This window comes from Centropristis striata, chromosome 17, assembly GCF_030273125.1.
Source record: "Centropristis striata isolate RG_2023a ecotype Rhode Island chromosome 17, C.striata_1.0, whole genome shotgun sequence".
NCBI classification, from domain to species: Eukaryota; Metazoa; Chordata; class Actinopteri; order Perciformes; family Serranidae; genus Centropristis; species Centropristis striata.
The window spans coordinates 4965919-4979776 of NC_081533.1; the positions used below are offsets into that span (position 1 = coordinate 4965919).

General features: G+C 39.0%; 2 protein-coding genes across 2 annotated transcripts; both read right to left on the minus strand.

Moving 5' to 3' along the window:
- Positions 1-1206: 1206 nt before the first annotated feature.
- On the minus strand, positions 1207-7716 carry LOC131989908 (thioredoxin-like). The gene is made up of 5 exons (XM_059355269.1): positions 7693-7716; positions 5416-5520; positions 3993-4058; positions 2311-2376; positions 1207-1619 (listed from the first exon to the last, which is right to left on the minus strand). Exons 1-5 carry the CDS (start codon positions 7714-7716, stop codon positions 1557-1559), a joined length of 324 nt encoding a protein of 107 aa, XP_059211252.1. The 3' UTR covers positions 1207-1556.
- Positions 7717-9700: 1984 nt separating this feature from the next.
- Positions 9701-13152, minus strand: LOC131989904 (prostaglandin reductase 1-like). Its single transcript, XM_059355265.1, has 4 exons — positions 13060-13152; positions 12118-12249; positions 11594-11712; positions 9701-11502 (listed from the first exon to the last, which is right to left on the minus strand). Exons 2-4 carry the CDS (start codon positions 12236-12238, stop codon positions 11392-11394), a joined length of 351 nt encoding a protein of 116 aa, XP_059211248.1. The 5' UTR covers positions 12239-12249; positions 13060-13152; the 3' UTR covers positions 9701-11391.
- Positions 13153-13858: the final 706 nt, after the last annotated feature.

Genomic DNA, 13858 nt, shown 5'->3' on the forward strand with positions numbered 1-13858 from the left:
TTTTTCCAAGTTATTCGCACTAGATGTGATGCTTTGTTCCTGTTGTGGAAGCCCCACATGTCCTGCATTTATTATTTATAGTCTATGGTCCTGCATCACAAAGGCTGTTAAATTATTTGTTTTTTCTGCATGAAACGTATGTATTCATTATATATTTCATGTGTCATTATCGTCAGAATTTAAATTTTCCGACAGTCCTTGAACGGATCACGGGTTACGAAAGTTTCCGTTAGAAAACGTAACCAAAACAAAGCTAAAAATTGTGATATTTCTGTCAAAGTCTCTTAGTTCTACATGTCTCATTCAAAACGTTGCCAAAAATAAAGTGTTTGTAACAACTAGATCCTGTTAAAAACATGAAATTCTGCTCCTCAGAGACACTGTGGAGACATGATTGATTCTGCTGAGACCAACGGTCACATGACAAATATTCACTGAGAATCTGTTTACACAGAGCTGAGAGGAGAGGACAGGAGAGGTTGTAAAAATGGAAATAGTTCAGTATGTATAGCATGTGGAGAGAATTTTTTTCTCTAACATTTGTGGCACTTGGAAAAGTGTTGAATATATACATTTTTAAAAATGATTTATAATTGTTATTCTGCACAAAATACATTGGAGTTGTTCCCACTTCTAGCCATGATTGTGCTGATTCCAGAGCTGCAGGACTTCTATATTGCAGTGAATACAAGGCAACAGTGAGTGCAGCAATAAGCTGTTCTTCAGAGGGTTAAGTACTTTAAAGCAGTGTGGCATTTGTACACTTTCTTCACCATATTCCAGTCAACCTTTTTGTATTAAATGGGCCACAAATTAACCAGTGATTTCCTACATGACTGAATATTTCCTCTGTCTTTGCAGGAAAAGGAAATCGGGATACTATCACTTCTAAAGGTTCCACTCCGCTCCATGTGAATCGTCTTATGAAGGGAATTCTTGTATAGTTAACTGACTCTGTAAACCCATTCATTCTCATCTCTCTGCAAAGGCAAAGCAAGAACCATTTTGTAAAATAAAGCTGTATTTTTTCATATAGAGACTCAACAGTATTAAACATATGCTGCTATATACTTGTACGATGTGTAAAAACTATTGATGTGTTTGTCCAATGTATATGTGTAAACTATTCTCACGTTTTTATTAAAGCATAAAATGCCTCAGCAGCTTCTTTACTGACTCAGCGACGGTAATGAGAAGCGTGCAAACTTCTTGTTACTCATCTTTATTTATTAAATCCACCGTGTTGAGCACAACATACAAAGAAAGTTCAGGAGTTAGTCAGGAGCAAAGCCAATTTCATAGAAAACGGAATCAAAGATGGTCATCAGGTTTTAATCTAATTTCAGCAAGACAGTGGATAAACACAGACAGTGAAGTGACAGGACTGGTTGTCACCAACATGATGAGAGCAATAAAGTATTATTCTGTGTGGAATAGGAGACCTGATGGTTACTTAACATCAAACTTTAATTTCTAGGCATGTACAGAGGTCAACAGTGGCGACTGTGGTGTTTTTATACAATGAGTGTGTGGATTGGGTCGCTGGGTCACAAACTTTATCTCAACTTTTCCAATCCTTCTTTCAGCTGTGTTTCGTTAGCGCCAGAGAATTCGAGCACCTGAAACAAAGAGCAGACAGAAAGATATGAGACCACTTTAATAATCAATCACATGCATATTAAGATGTTTACATTTTTAATTCATTTAAATGTCAAGTTTATACCCCAAATACATACAGCTTATGCCATCATAATTCTTCAAAGTTTTTTTCTCCACTGAACAAAGTTTGACTTGTTGAATATTATTGAACTCAGAATTAAATAAATTCTGAAATAAAAAAAGGTCCCCAAATAAATAAATGTTTTCAAAAATAATTTAAAATTTACTTTTATTTCACAGTAATATCTTTAACCATGGTGACTTGTTTATATTTATTTTAGTCATTAAACAATTGACTCAGTCGTTTAACTATCAAACTATGTTGAATCATTTAGATTTACACTTTGTTTTATTAGTCATTTATAAACTATGTTGACTCATTTGTTTATTGTCCATTTACACTTACATAGAGGATTTATTAATTAGCGTTGACTAATTTTTATAATTATACTAACACTTATTTTAGGATTTTTCACCAAAAATGTTGTATTTATGATTGACAAATGGCGTTCCACTGACTTGTGCTTAGACCCCTCTTTAAAACTGATTAATACTACAAATTTGGAAACAAAATCAGTCTCAGCAGGAGTTGGTGGAGCCCAAAACTGGAGCTAAATGTTTCCATCTTCGCTGTATGTTTTCCATACTAACCATTTTTCCATTCTTATAAAAATGAAATGTGGGCATGCATTTGACCGCGCAGAATGCGGCGACGTCCTGGAAAGAGCAAAAGAGACGACAGTGAGATGGAGTGATCAAAGCACAGCTGCGCCCTGATTCAGGACTGTAAGGTGAACAAAGCAAACAGAAATATACATTAAAAGGAGCTGTAGAGTCTAGAAGACCTGTCCGCTTTAAGGAGGAAAAACTATAACTTGGGAAAACAAGGATCTAAAATTAAAAATATCAAGATTACAACGGAGACATTTCTGGCTCGTGTGTTAAATGTTTCTCATAAGCAACTTTTTAGTGCTGCAAAAAGCTCGGCCGTCATTTCCTTTGGATATTCATGCCGATTCCACAACAGCGTAATATTAGCATCGCTGAACGAAGTGGGAGACACTTGAGACAGGCTGCGAGTTCATTGAAAACAATGATGGTGGAAGATCTGCACATCCTGCCGTTTCTCTCTCTAGAGATTCTACACACTCGAGCAAAGTTGTTCTACATTTCGCTGAACATGATTCGATTCCTGTCGGACTCAATTGAGGTGTGTTTGATGATACCGGGCTATTAACAGAAATAAAAAGTTGTATTTAATACCTTTTTTAATACCAACATGACGTTGTTCTGCAACTGTAGGGGCAAACTTTTAAACTTCAGTGTTGGAGGTAACTAAAAAAAATTACAGTAATCAGTTACAGCTTTATAATTATACTTCAAGGTATGGCTGCCATCTTCGATCCACAATCTTGAGGAAGTGGCTCCCATCAAAAATTGAAAGTTATGGTGATGGAGAGCATGTGGGGAGCAGCAAGCAGCCAGAATGACGTTGCAGGAGTTAATTAAGGAGCGGCTCGTTAATAAGAGTAAGAATCGAAGCGGCACAGTCCTCCTGCAGAAGTCTCTCCTAGCTGCAGAGCCGGAGGGGATGTTAACCCCTTAGACTATTAGCAATTTGCAGACTATACGCTAACAGCTAGCTCTGTAGCAGTACAGTGTGTATGTGCTGCTGCTGCAGGAGGTGTTCACTTAGCGATCTCTGTTTGTTTACAACAAGCACCGGACACTCTGTGTACAGTTAGCGATGCCGGTTAATTCAAGTTGGCGGTTTATGATCAGTGGCTACTCTGTGCATAATTAGCCATGCTGCTATGTTTTGATCAGCTGCTGACTTTGTGCACAGTTGCGTCTCCCGTGTTTAATCCATCGCTTGTGTGATCACGGTCGAAACTGCAGAAAAAATTCAAAATGCATGTGCAACTCTGTTAAATAAAAGTCTGTTGGTCCAGTCATATATTGTCAGTGTGGTTTTCTTAAAATCTTGTCTCGTCTCGTGAGCTGAGTATCGTCACACACCTACTTAATGCCTGAAAATGTCCAGAGTGACGGATTGACGGAGGACTTCTCGCTCATAGCCGTCTTAACTCGTCTGATGCGACATACCAGGAGACAAATATTTGTTGAATGTGTGATTGTGTAATCTAAACAATTTTCAACAAGTATAGACAAATACAAACATAACCCTGACCTTGAAAACTTTCAGATTTTCAAGAAGTTGTATGAATCCCATTATTGATATTTCGCACTTCTGAAAAGCTATGTGAACGGCTGCCAACTGCAGTTGTAGGAAACTGAAAAAACAAAACAAAACCACAACAACACAAACTTACTTGTGCTTCATCCACGTCCACCTTCAAGAAAATCACGTTCTGGTTCTCAGGAGCTTCTGAGAATTCCTGCAAGAGAGACGATCAAATGAGCCTCACTGTCTGCTGCCACGTGATCATGAGAAATAAATATATTGATGCATCCCTTAAATCTTGCCATTATTATTTATAAAAGTTAAATCTAATCATCCAGGACCCAGTGACATGAAAATATATTTTCCTATTTAAATCATGGTGGGAAAAAATGGAGGGATTATAATATAAATATACTGATACTATTCTTCCTCGAATTCACAACTAAAACTGTGTGTATGCACAAAGAAAGAAATGTGCACATGCAGGCTTTTCTCCAGATTTATAAAGCTGCATGTTCGCCTGATTCGGTTTAATAAAGATCATTGTGGAGCTGTGTGAACATGCACACATTAACTTTACAAAGAGCTTCACGATTCAGGATCAAATGACACAATCGTTAACAGGAAGATGGATTTTGAAATGGAAAAAAAAATCTAAAATTAAGTTTATGAAGGCGCCTTTGAGTGACAAGGCAAAAACAAACAACCCCCAACATGTTTTATTATAAAAATTACATCTCTGACCTGATCTTTTAACATGTTCACCTTCATATAACCAGCAGTTGTCTCAGTTCAAACGCCTGCTCTGAAGAATGTGTAACAATAGCTCTTTAATAACTACCAGTTTGTGTCGGAAAAGGTTTTTGTGCATACACGTCGTTTTTTGCCTCTGGCCCCCGGTAGAGGTAAACAGTCCTCCGAAGCTCAATATTGGACTAACTTCAAAGCCCGCCCACTTTTTTTTTAGAGGTCCAATCAAATTCTAAATGCAGGTTTACATCCCTATCGTAACTGTATGTCACAGCACATCATCAAACATCAAAGTACAGAAGCTAAAGACACTCGTCCATATTTCCTACTGGAGGTAGGAACAGCTTCACAAACCTTGCTGCCTGGCAACAAGAAGCTGTCCTCAAGCGACACGTGTCCCTCAGGGGATAACTAACAGCCTGCAAACATTTGTTTCAAAGGCTGCAGCTACTATGGGTCTATGAAATACTTCATAGACAAAGACTTATCAAAAGGGATCAACATCATCACCAAAATCATTTGGTGGTATTTTTGACCAAATACCTGGTTTACACTACAGCTACGTCACTTTACTGTAATGCAGCCTATAAAACCAGAACACTTGTGCCCTATAACGATACTATATTAGTATATCCAAAATAGAACATAGCACATATTACCTACTCAAAATGAATACAATTCATAAATGATTAATAAAACCAAGTGTTTCACCCCCCAAAACAGAAATTCCTGAATATATTAAAAACATGCAGAAACATGATTATACTTTGGGTTTTCTGCTCCAACAAGACAAGATTTGAGAGACAAAATCATCCACTTACTTTAAAATGTGGTGCTATCATTCTACAGGGGCCACACCAACTGGCTGTGAAATCCACCAGGATCAGTTTGTCACCGCTCTCCGCTAAGATGCTCTTGAATTCTTCCTACAGAAATTGAAAAAAGGAAACACGTGTAACTTGTACTGTACTTCTTCACACTGATTCTTTGGTTTACTCTGGATAAGACACAAATCAATAGGTTTAGACGATTGGACAATACATGTTCCTTTAGGTGTTGAGAAATGATCCTACTTCTTCATCAGAATAAACAATGACTAGCATACAATGCATTGCTCAACAGGATATAAAAATGAGTTTAACATACAAAACAAACAATACAGCAGTAATGTTACTAAAAACATATAAAAGGAAAACACTGACAGGACACGTTTTACTGCACACTTTTACTTTCAGTACAGTTTGCTGAGACTACTTACAAAATAAAAGCTTTGAATACAGAACTATTACTTGTAGGAGTATTTCCCTAGTTGGGTACTTAAGTAAATAATTTAAATACTTCCTCCAACATCTCTATTTGCTTATGAAATCACATATGATATTAGCACACTATAATTAGAATCAGAAGTACTTTATTGATGCCCAGAGGGCAAATTGGGTTCGTTCCAGCAAAATAAACAAACTAAAAATAAACAGACAAAAAAAAACAACAATCAATACTGCACAAGTCAGCAGGTGACAATACATTATGATAAATTCAGGTTGAGATACAAGTGTCCCAACGTGATTAAAGGTCCCGGCTCAGTCTATTGACTCAACATTATGACGCACTTTAACGAGTACAAACATATGTCCTTGAAATAGCCATAAACTGGCCATAAAATTGTTTATACGGAGTTGACCCGTTTTGCTATTAGAATAAGTTCTGTTAATGGACAGCCCGGTACCGTCCCCGCCCCGGCAGGACAGTAACCATCTACCGTTGGTAACCTAAAAAAAACATCAACTAAAGCCTGATTTCCACCGGGCGCGTTACTGCAGCGTCACGTCAGCGTCGCGTATGACGTTGCAAATAGGTAACACTCTAATCCAGTAGTTCTCAACCTTTTTGAGTCGCGACCCCCAATTTAACATGCATGTTGTCCGCGACCCCCGCTCACTGAACACAATAATCTCACACGCACAGTTCAGATCACCCAAAAAAGAAACAAAATGACCAAAAAAAGACACAAAATGACCAAAAAAGACACAAATTGACCAACAAAGACACAAAATGACCCCATAAAGAAACAAAATGACCAAAAAAAGACACAAAATGACCAAAAAAAGACACAAAATGACCAAAAAAGACACAAATTGACCAACAAAGACACAAAATGACCCCAAAAAGAAACAAAATGACCAAAAAAAGACACAAATTGACCACAAAATGATTTAAAAAAAAGACACAAATTGACCAAAAAAGACACAAAGTTACTAAAAAAAAGACATTAAATGACCAAAAACACTAAAACACATTAACAAAATGATTTGGCGACCCCCAGAAATCATCTCGCGACCCCAACTGGGGTCCCGACCCCAAGGTTGAGAACAGCTGCTCTAATCAATGAGAGCATTTCCACCGGGCGCGTAGCGTAACGTTACAGCAGCGTCACGTCAGCGTCTCTACGCGAGCATTTCCGCGAGACGCTGCCAAATCGATCTGCTCTGTTGAGACAGAGCAGATCGCACCAGGCAGGAAGTCCGACTCAGAATCAGCGTAAAACACTTCCGCCCCTTTCAAAATAAAACACAATACGCAGTTCATGCAGCCTAAAACTACTTCACATCAACATTATGTTATGACCGGGGCACCAGATCAGCAATCAATCAATCAATCAATCAAAGGGTCTCAGAGGATCGGCGACACGGACGACAAGAGACTGATTGTTGAAGTGGAACATCATACAATCATTTATGACATAACATATTGTTTTTATAAGGATAGATGGTCAGATCAACAGATCTTTCACCTCAGAGAAGCAAAGTAAGTTGGTTTTTGTTGTTGTTGTTTACTTTATACACAGTTTATCCATAGACTGTATAAATAGAGTTTAAAGTTTATCACGGGATCTTGCGGTCTCCCGTATGGTCAGGATTATCGCGTGATCTCGCGTGTATACGGCCGGCTCGCTAAGCTGACGTGCTGCTGCTGTAACGCGCCCGGTGTGAATTGACAGACGCAGCAAAAACCCTGTGGAGACGTGCTGCTGCTGTAACGCGTCCGGTGGAAAGTTAACAAAAGGCAGAAGCTGCAAAATTATCAAAGACGCAACTCACCAAAGTTTCCACGAACCGAACCATGGTGGCTGTTGTGTGAACGTGTCTCTCGGCGCTAAAGCCTGATTTCCACCGGGCGCGTTACTGCAGCGTAACGTCAGCGTCGCGTATGACGTTGCAAATAGGTAACACTCTAATCAATGAGAGCATTTCCACCGGGCGCGTAGCGTAACTGGGGATTTCCACCGGACGCGTTACTGCAGCAGCACGTCTCCACATCGTTTTTGCTGCGTCTTGTCAATTCACACCGGACGCGTTACTGCAGCAGCACGTCAGTTTAGCGAGCCGGCCGTATACACGCGAGATAACGAGATCACGCGATAATCCTGACCATACGGGAGACCGCAAGCTCCCGTGATAAACTTTAAACTCTATTTATACAGTCTATGGATAAACTGTGTGTATAAAGTAAACAACAACAACAAAAACCAACTTACTTTGCTTCTCTGAGGTGAAAGATATGTTGATCTGACCATCTATCCTTATAAAAACAATATGTTATGTCATAAATGATTGTATGATGTTCCACTTCAACAATCAGTCTCTTGTCTTCCGTGTCGCCGATCCTCTGAGACCCTTTGATTGATTGATTGCTGATCTGGTGCCCCGGTCATAACATAACGTTGATGTGAAGTAGTTTTAGGCTGCATGAACTGCGTATTGTGTTTTATTTTGAAAGGGGCGGAAGTGTTTTACGCTGAATCTGAGTCGGACTTCCTGTCTGGTGCGATCTGCTCTGTTGAGATTCACGCGAGTTGGCAGCGTCTCGCGGAGAAATAGAAGTCCTACCTAATGCTCGCGTAGAGACGATGACGCGACGCTGCAGTAACGTTACGCTACGCGCCCGGTGGAAATGCTCTCATTGATTAGAGTGTTACCTATTTGCAACGTCATACGCGACGCTGACGTTACGCTGCAGTAACGCGCCCGGTGGAAATCAGGCTTTACGTTACTGCAGCGTCGCGTCATCGTCTCTACGCGAGCATTAGGTAGGACTTCTATTTCTCCGCGAGACGCTGCCAACTCGCGTGAATCTCAACAGAGCAGATCGCACCAGACAGGAAGTCCGACTCAGATTCAGCGTAAAACACTTCCGCCCCTTTCAAAATAAAACACAATACGCAGTTCATGCAGCCTAAAACTACTTCACATCAACATTATGTTATGACCGAAGCACCAGATCAGCAATCAATCAATCAAAGGGTCTCAGAGGATCGGCGACACGGAAGACAAGAGACTAATTGTTGAAGTGGAACATCATACAATCATTTATGACATAATATATTGTTTTTATAAGGATAGATGGTCAGATCAACATATCTTTCACCTCAGAGAAGCAAAGTAAGTTGGTTTTTGTTGTTGTTGTTGTTTACTTTATACACACAGTTTATCCATAGACTGTATAAATAGAGTTTAAAGTTTATCACGGGAGCTTGCGGTCTCCCGTATGGTCAGGATTATCGCGTGATCTCGTTATCTCGCGTGTATACGGCCGGCTCGCTAAACTGACGTGCTGCTGCAGTAACGCGTCCGGTGTGAATTGACAAGACGCAGCAAAAACGCTGTGGAGACGTGCTGCTGCAGTAACGCCTCCGGTGGAAATCCCCAGTCAGAGTGAAAGGAAATCCCCTTTTCCAGCAGGCACACCACGTTTTTATGGCGGCTGCGTCAACCGCCCTCCGCACCACGGCGGAAACCGGTGCGCTTAAAAAAATAAAAGCTGGGTTCAATGTTGCACGGCGTTGAAGCGGTATGTGTGTGTGTTGCGGCTGTGCATGTGTGTTTACTGTGCTTTTGTGTCGTTCAGATTTCACAATAATATGTTACTTATATTTATTCTGTACCATGCGTTTTAAAGCTTTCTTTAATAAATACGTTTATTTTGAAGGTCACCGGCGACGTAATATTTTCCATTTTTGGTGCTTTACGCCCCAAATGCTCTGGATCGACCATACCCTGATTCAGTGGGTTAGACCATAGACTGTATATAAATAAGCCAAAGACTGAGTCAGTGGGTTGTATCCATTTTATTCCATTTTCCATCAGCCCAACTAAACAGTACTTGAACATAATAATGAACCATTTTGTGTCCCGGTCAATGTATTCATCTGCGTGTTTTTTTAAATCCTTTGGATGAACAGTCGATATAGAAAAAGGTGACTTTATACAAAAAATATGCTAGAGTACATTAACAGCTTATTAGTATGTGTAAATACCAATTACATTATCATTTATGATCATTTGCTCCTGTATGTTTTATTGTGTGTCTCCCAAGTTTGGTTATCGTTCCAGTAAATCGCAGGAAAAGAGGTTTAACAGTAATTCAAGTCACAATGACTTGACAAATTCTTGGTTTACCGTAAACGACTGAGTCAGCGCAGCTAAATTCCAGTTCCGTAAAACCGCTCGTACGTGACTTGCCATCATTACGTCATCACTTTTGTTTTGTTTTTTTCCTTCACATTTAGCTTCTTTATTATTTACAAAGACGTCTACATCAAAATCTGTTATATATACCCAATTGTGCAACAAAACATATATATATATGTTTTCCAACAAACTGTAACTTCCATTTTATGGTGCCTTTATACCAACTAAAAAGAAATGTGCCCAATATTTTAATACTGCTTGATATGCAGAAACCCAATTTCCCTTTCCTAGTTCGTTGGGCATTAAACAATTTTTCAGCATGGCAATAACTTATTATTTTGACCACTTCAGTAGGCTATAAAGCTTTGCTCCTGCAGGTATGTAAACTCCATGCTTATGCACCAAGTGGGTAAATCTTGTGCTATTATACTGGACTAGCAGCATCCTGTTGCTCAACAGATAAATTGTGACAATTTCAACAGTTTGACTGTTTCAATTCATTATGTCACAACAGGATTAGCAAAGGATCGCATCCTGTTTCATTTACATTTTAGACAACACCCACGTAACCATGGAGCTGGGGCTCCCAGCATCACAACAGCCTGACGAAATTCAAATTGGTGTCTAAAAATATCGGCTGTTTACTGATCAAACAAAAAGCTACACATGGCAGCAGAAGGCAGCAGTGCTTGCCCTATTACCTGGACTCATTTAAGGATTGAAACGAGTGCCTCAATAGCTTTTCCCCCCAGTTCTCCTCAGACATTAAACACAGGACATAAATACTTAAAAAAAAAAGATTTGTACTCACAGTCTGTCATAGGAAGCCCGTCATATAAATAGATATGAACAAAAAAGTGGAAAAAAGTCCCAATTTAATTTCTTATACAAAACCTCTAACAAGTAACAGTGGATGATGTATGAATGTATCAGCAGCAGAAGGTACTTTCAAAACTTTGAAAATTAGTCAAACATAGTCAGTAAGTGCTAATATTTGAGGAAGAAATGCTCAGATTTGTGTCTCCAAACCTGATTTTTTAAAAGTGACTTTTCCATTTCTCCCCCCTTTAAATGCATTATAAGAAAATGTGCTTTACAATGAATGAAAATCCAAACAAAGGAGAGTTTCATAAAAGTCTTACTCACTGCTACTAAACTCTAACAATGAATCCCGAACTAATGCTCAAAAAGATAAATCACATTTCCTCCCATGGTTAATGTGTAAGAAGTTAGTTGTAACCGTCTGATGCTTCGTCCTTCATGTGTGTATTCTGTAATATGGAGTCAGATGTTAATACTGATTCTTCTGCGTTGATCTCACGTTCTGCTTCAGACTGCGACGACAGCCTTGCCCACGTTCTCTCCCTGCAGTAATCCCATGAAAGCAGCCGGCATCTTTTCAAAGCCTTTTGTGATGTGCTCCCGACACTGCAGTTTGCCCTGAAGATGCAGAATGAATAAATAAATCACACAGAGGACACCCACAAATAAATATTAACTAGATGGGGAATAATAATCTTCCGTTTCTGACCTCTTTCAACCATCCCATCAGCCTCTTGAGGGTCTCGGGGTGCTTGTGCTCCCACCTGCTCTGCATGAAGCCCTCCACCTTCAGCTGCTTGATGATCATGGTCAGGTGGGGGTACGGGCCTGAGAGAGGGTTGAAGAAAAGAACTTGAGTGGTAGATAGCCCCAGGAAACAAAAGCTGTGCTCCAATTTGCATACTAAAAAATAATGGCCATGATTCATACAGGTGTCTTTGAAGGTTTATTTACTCTTAGACCTGCCACCATAACAAATTTTTAGGACGATATAACTTCCCAGAAACTATCACGAAAAACCATAGTATCATTGTATCAATGTTGTTTTAGTTTTATAACAATATTAGAGCATAATAAGTTCATCCTTTTCCACAGCAATTCATTTTTAAAGTGACCCATGGAGAGTGTTCATGCCAATTTTCAAGCTTGTATCATAAACTGAAAGATTCTGGCAAAAATTAGCACTTAGCCGCTCCACTATACTGGTCATTTTAATCATGAACATGATGTTACCTGGTTCTCCTGTTAGAGGCTCCAACTTCCTCTTCAGCTGCAGCACTGTGACGCATGGAAACTCATTGTTGGACAGGAGGATCAATATGGTCTTCCCATCACGCCATTTAACGAAGAACATGACATCCTTTTCTAAAAAAAGTAAAAGTTTGTTGTTAATAACTGCATCACTTAATGAAGTTTCTCTTTAAATGAATGCAGAATGTATTTGATGTCCAACAGGTGGATATATGTAAAAACATTCCCTGTATGTTGGACAGAGTTAAACAGTTAAATAGTCACATTTATTCACATGTAATATGACACTGAAAAGATTAAAAATCAGTATTTATTCATATAGACTCATATCATATCTGAACATTAGTCAGTTTTTCCTCACTTGCAAACCTTTAATGACCATTCTGATGCAGAGGAAAACAGGATATAGGTCAAATGAAACGTAACAAAATAAAAGAACAACTATTTGTAAATAGAGACATCCATGCATACAGACACATAAAACACATTCACATATACAAATGAACACACTGTACAAGTACAGTGTGTTCATTTAGAAAATGCTCCAGTGAAAAGAACGGTATCTAGTTTGGTTTTAAAAGAACAGGAGCATAAATACTGATTTCCACCTTGTGACTGGAGAGACCTGCTGGGGATATAGACTGACAGCATGTCCCACATGTGCTTTGTAAAACTAAAGGAGGATTTTCAACTGAAGTCTGAAAACAGCAGGCTGCCAGTGAAGGTTTTGAAGGATTGATCAGCACATAACAATTTAATTTAAATCAGATTATCAATGAAAAATTGGATTTTTAACAAATCACCACAAAATGTCAGCTGAGCTGACTGTCAGGACAGTGAAGTGCAGCTCTGCTGTTTTATTAAAATGTGTCCCAGGAGGAAACATACAGGGAATGGGTTGAAAATAAAGTAAATGTTCCATACTTAGAATTAACTCAATGGTTGTCTTGTCTTGGATTCCACATGAAACCAGCAGAGCATCGTCCTCCAGCTGTTCGCCTGCGAAGACCAGTCGCTGTTCTCCTACTACAACACACACACACACACACACACACAAACACACACACACAGGGGGTGTAACTAACCACTTTTTGGTTTGTGAAATGCTGTTTCTCGTTTTGTCCACCAGAGGGCAGCTTGTGTTTGTTTTATGGGTTAAAAAAGCTAAAAAGTCCTTAAAAAGTGTGTTTAAAATACATTCTAACTACATTCTAACTTTGGGTACAAAAATATTATTCATGATTTAAGTTTATGGTAAAAATGTAATTCATCTGTTTTTTATGTGCCTATTGTTCATTTTTGAGCTAATGTTAGTAATGAGCTTTTGTTTTGAAAAGAGCTTTTGTTTTGAAGGATCGCTAAATCTCTTCTTACTTCCTGGCGGTATTGTGTCTTGCGGTAAAACCAAGCAATTGCAGCGGTACGAGCTGACAGTAAAGGCAGTAAAAGCTAAAGTAAATAAAGTAAACAAAAGGAAAATAAAGCCGTGACGATAACACAAGAATAAAACGGTGAAGGCTGACTATAATAGCAACCCCCCGAGGAGGCACAAGGTAGAGTGTTTAGTGGTCATATTTATTTTTGTGTTGGAAAGCTATGCTAAGTTACCTTTGCGTGCCTGCTGTTGTTGTGTATTGCTTTTTGTATACAGTAGTGAGAACGGAATGTAACTGTATTTTCTTTATTTTCTGTACTACAGTTCTCACGTTGGTTTCACTTTGAT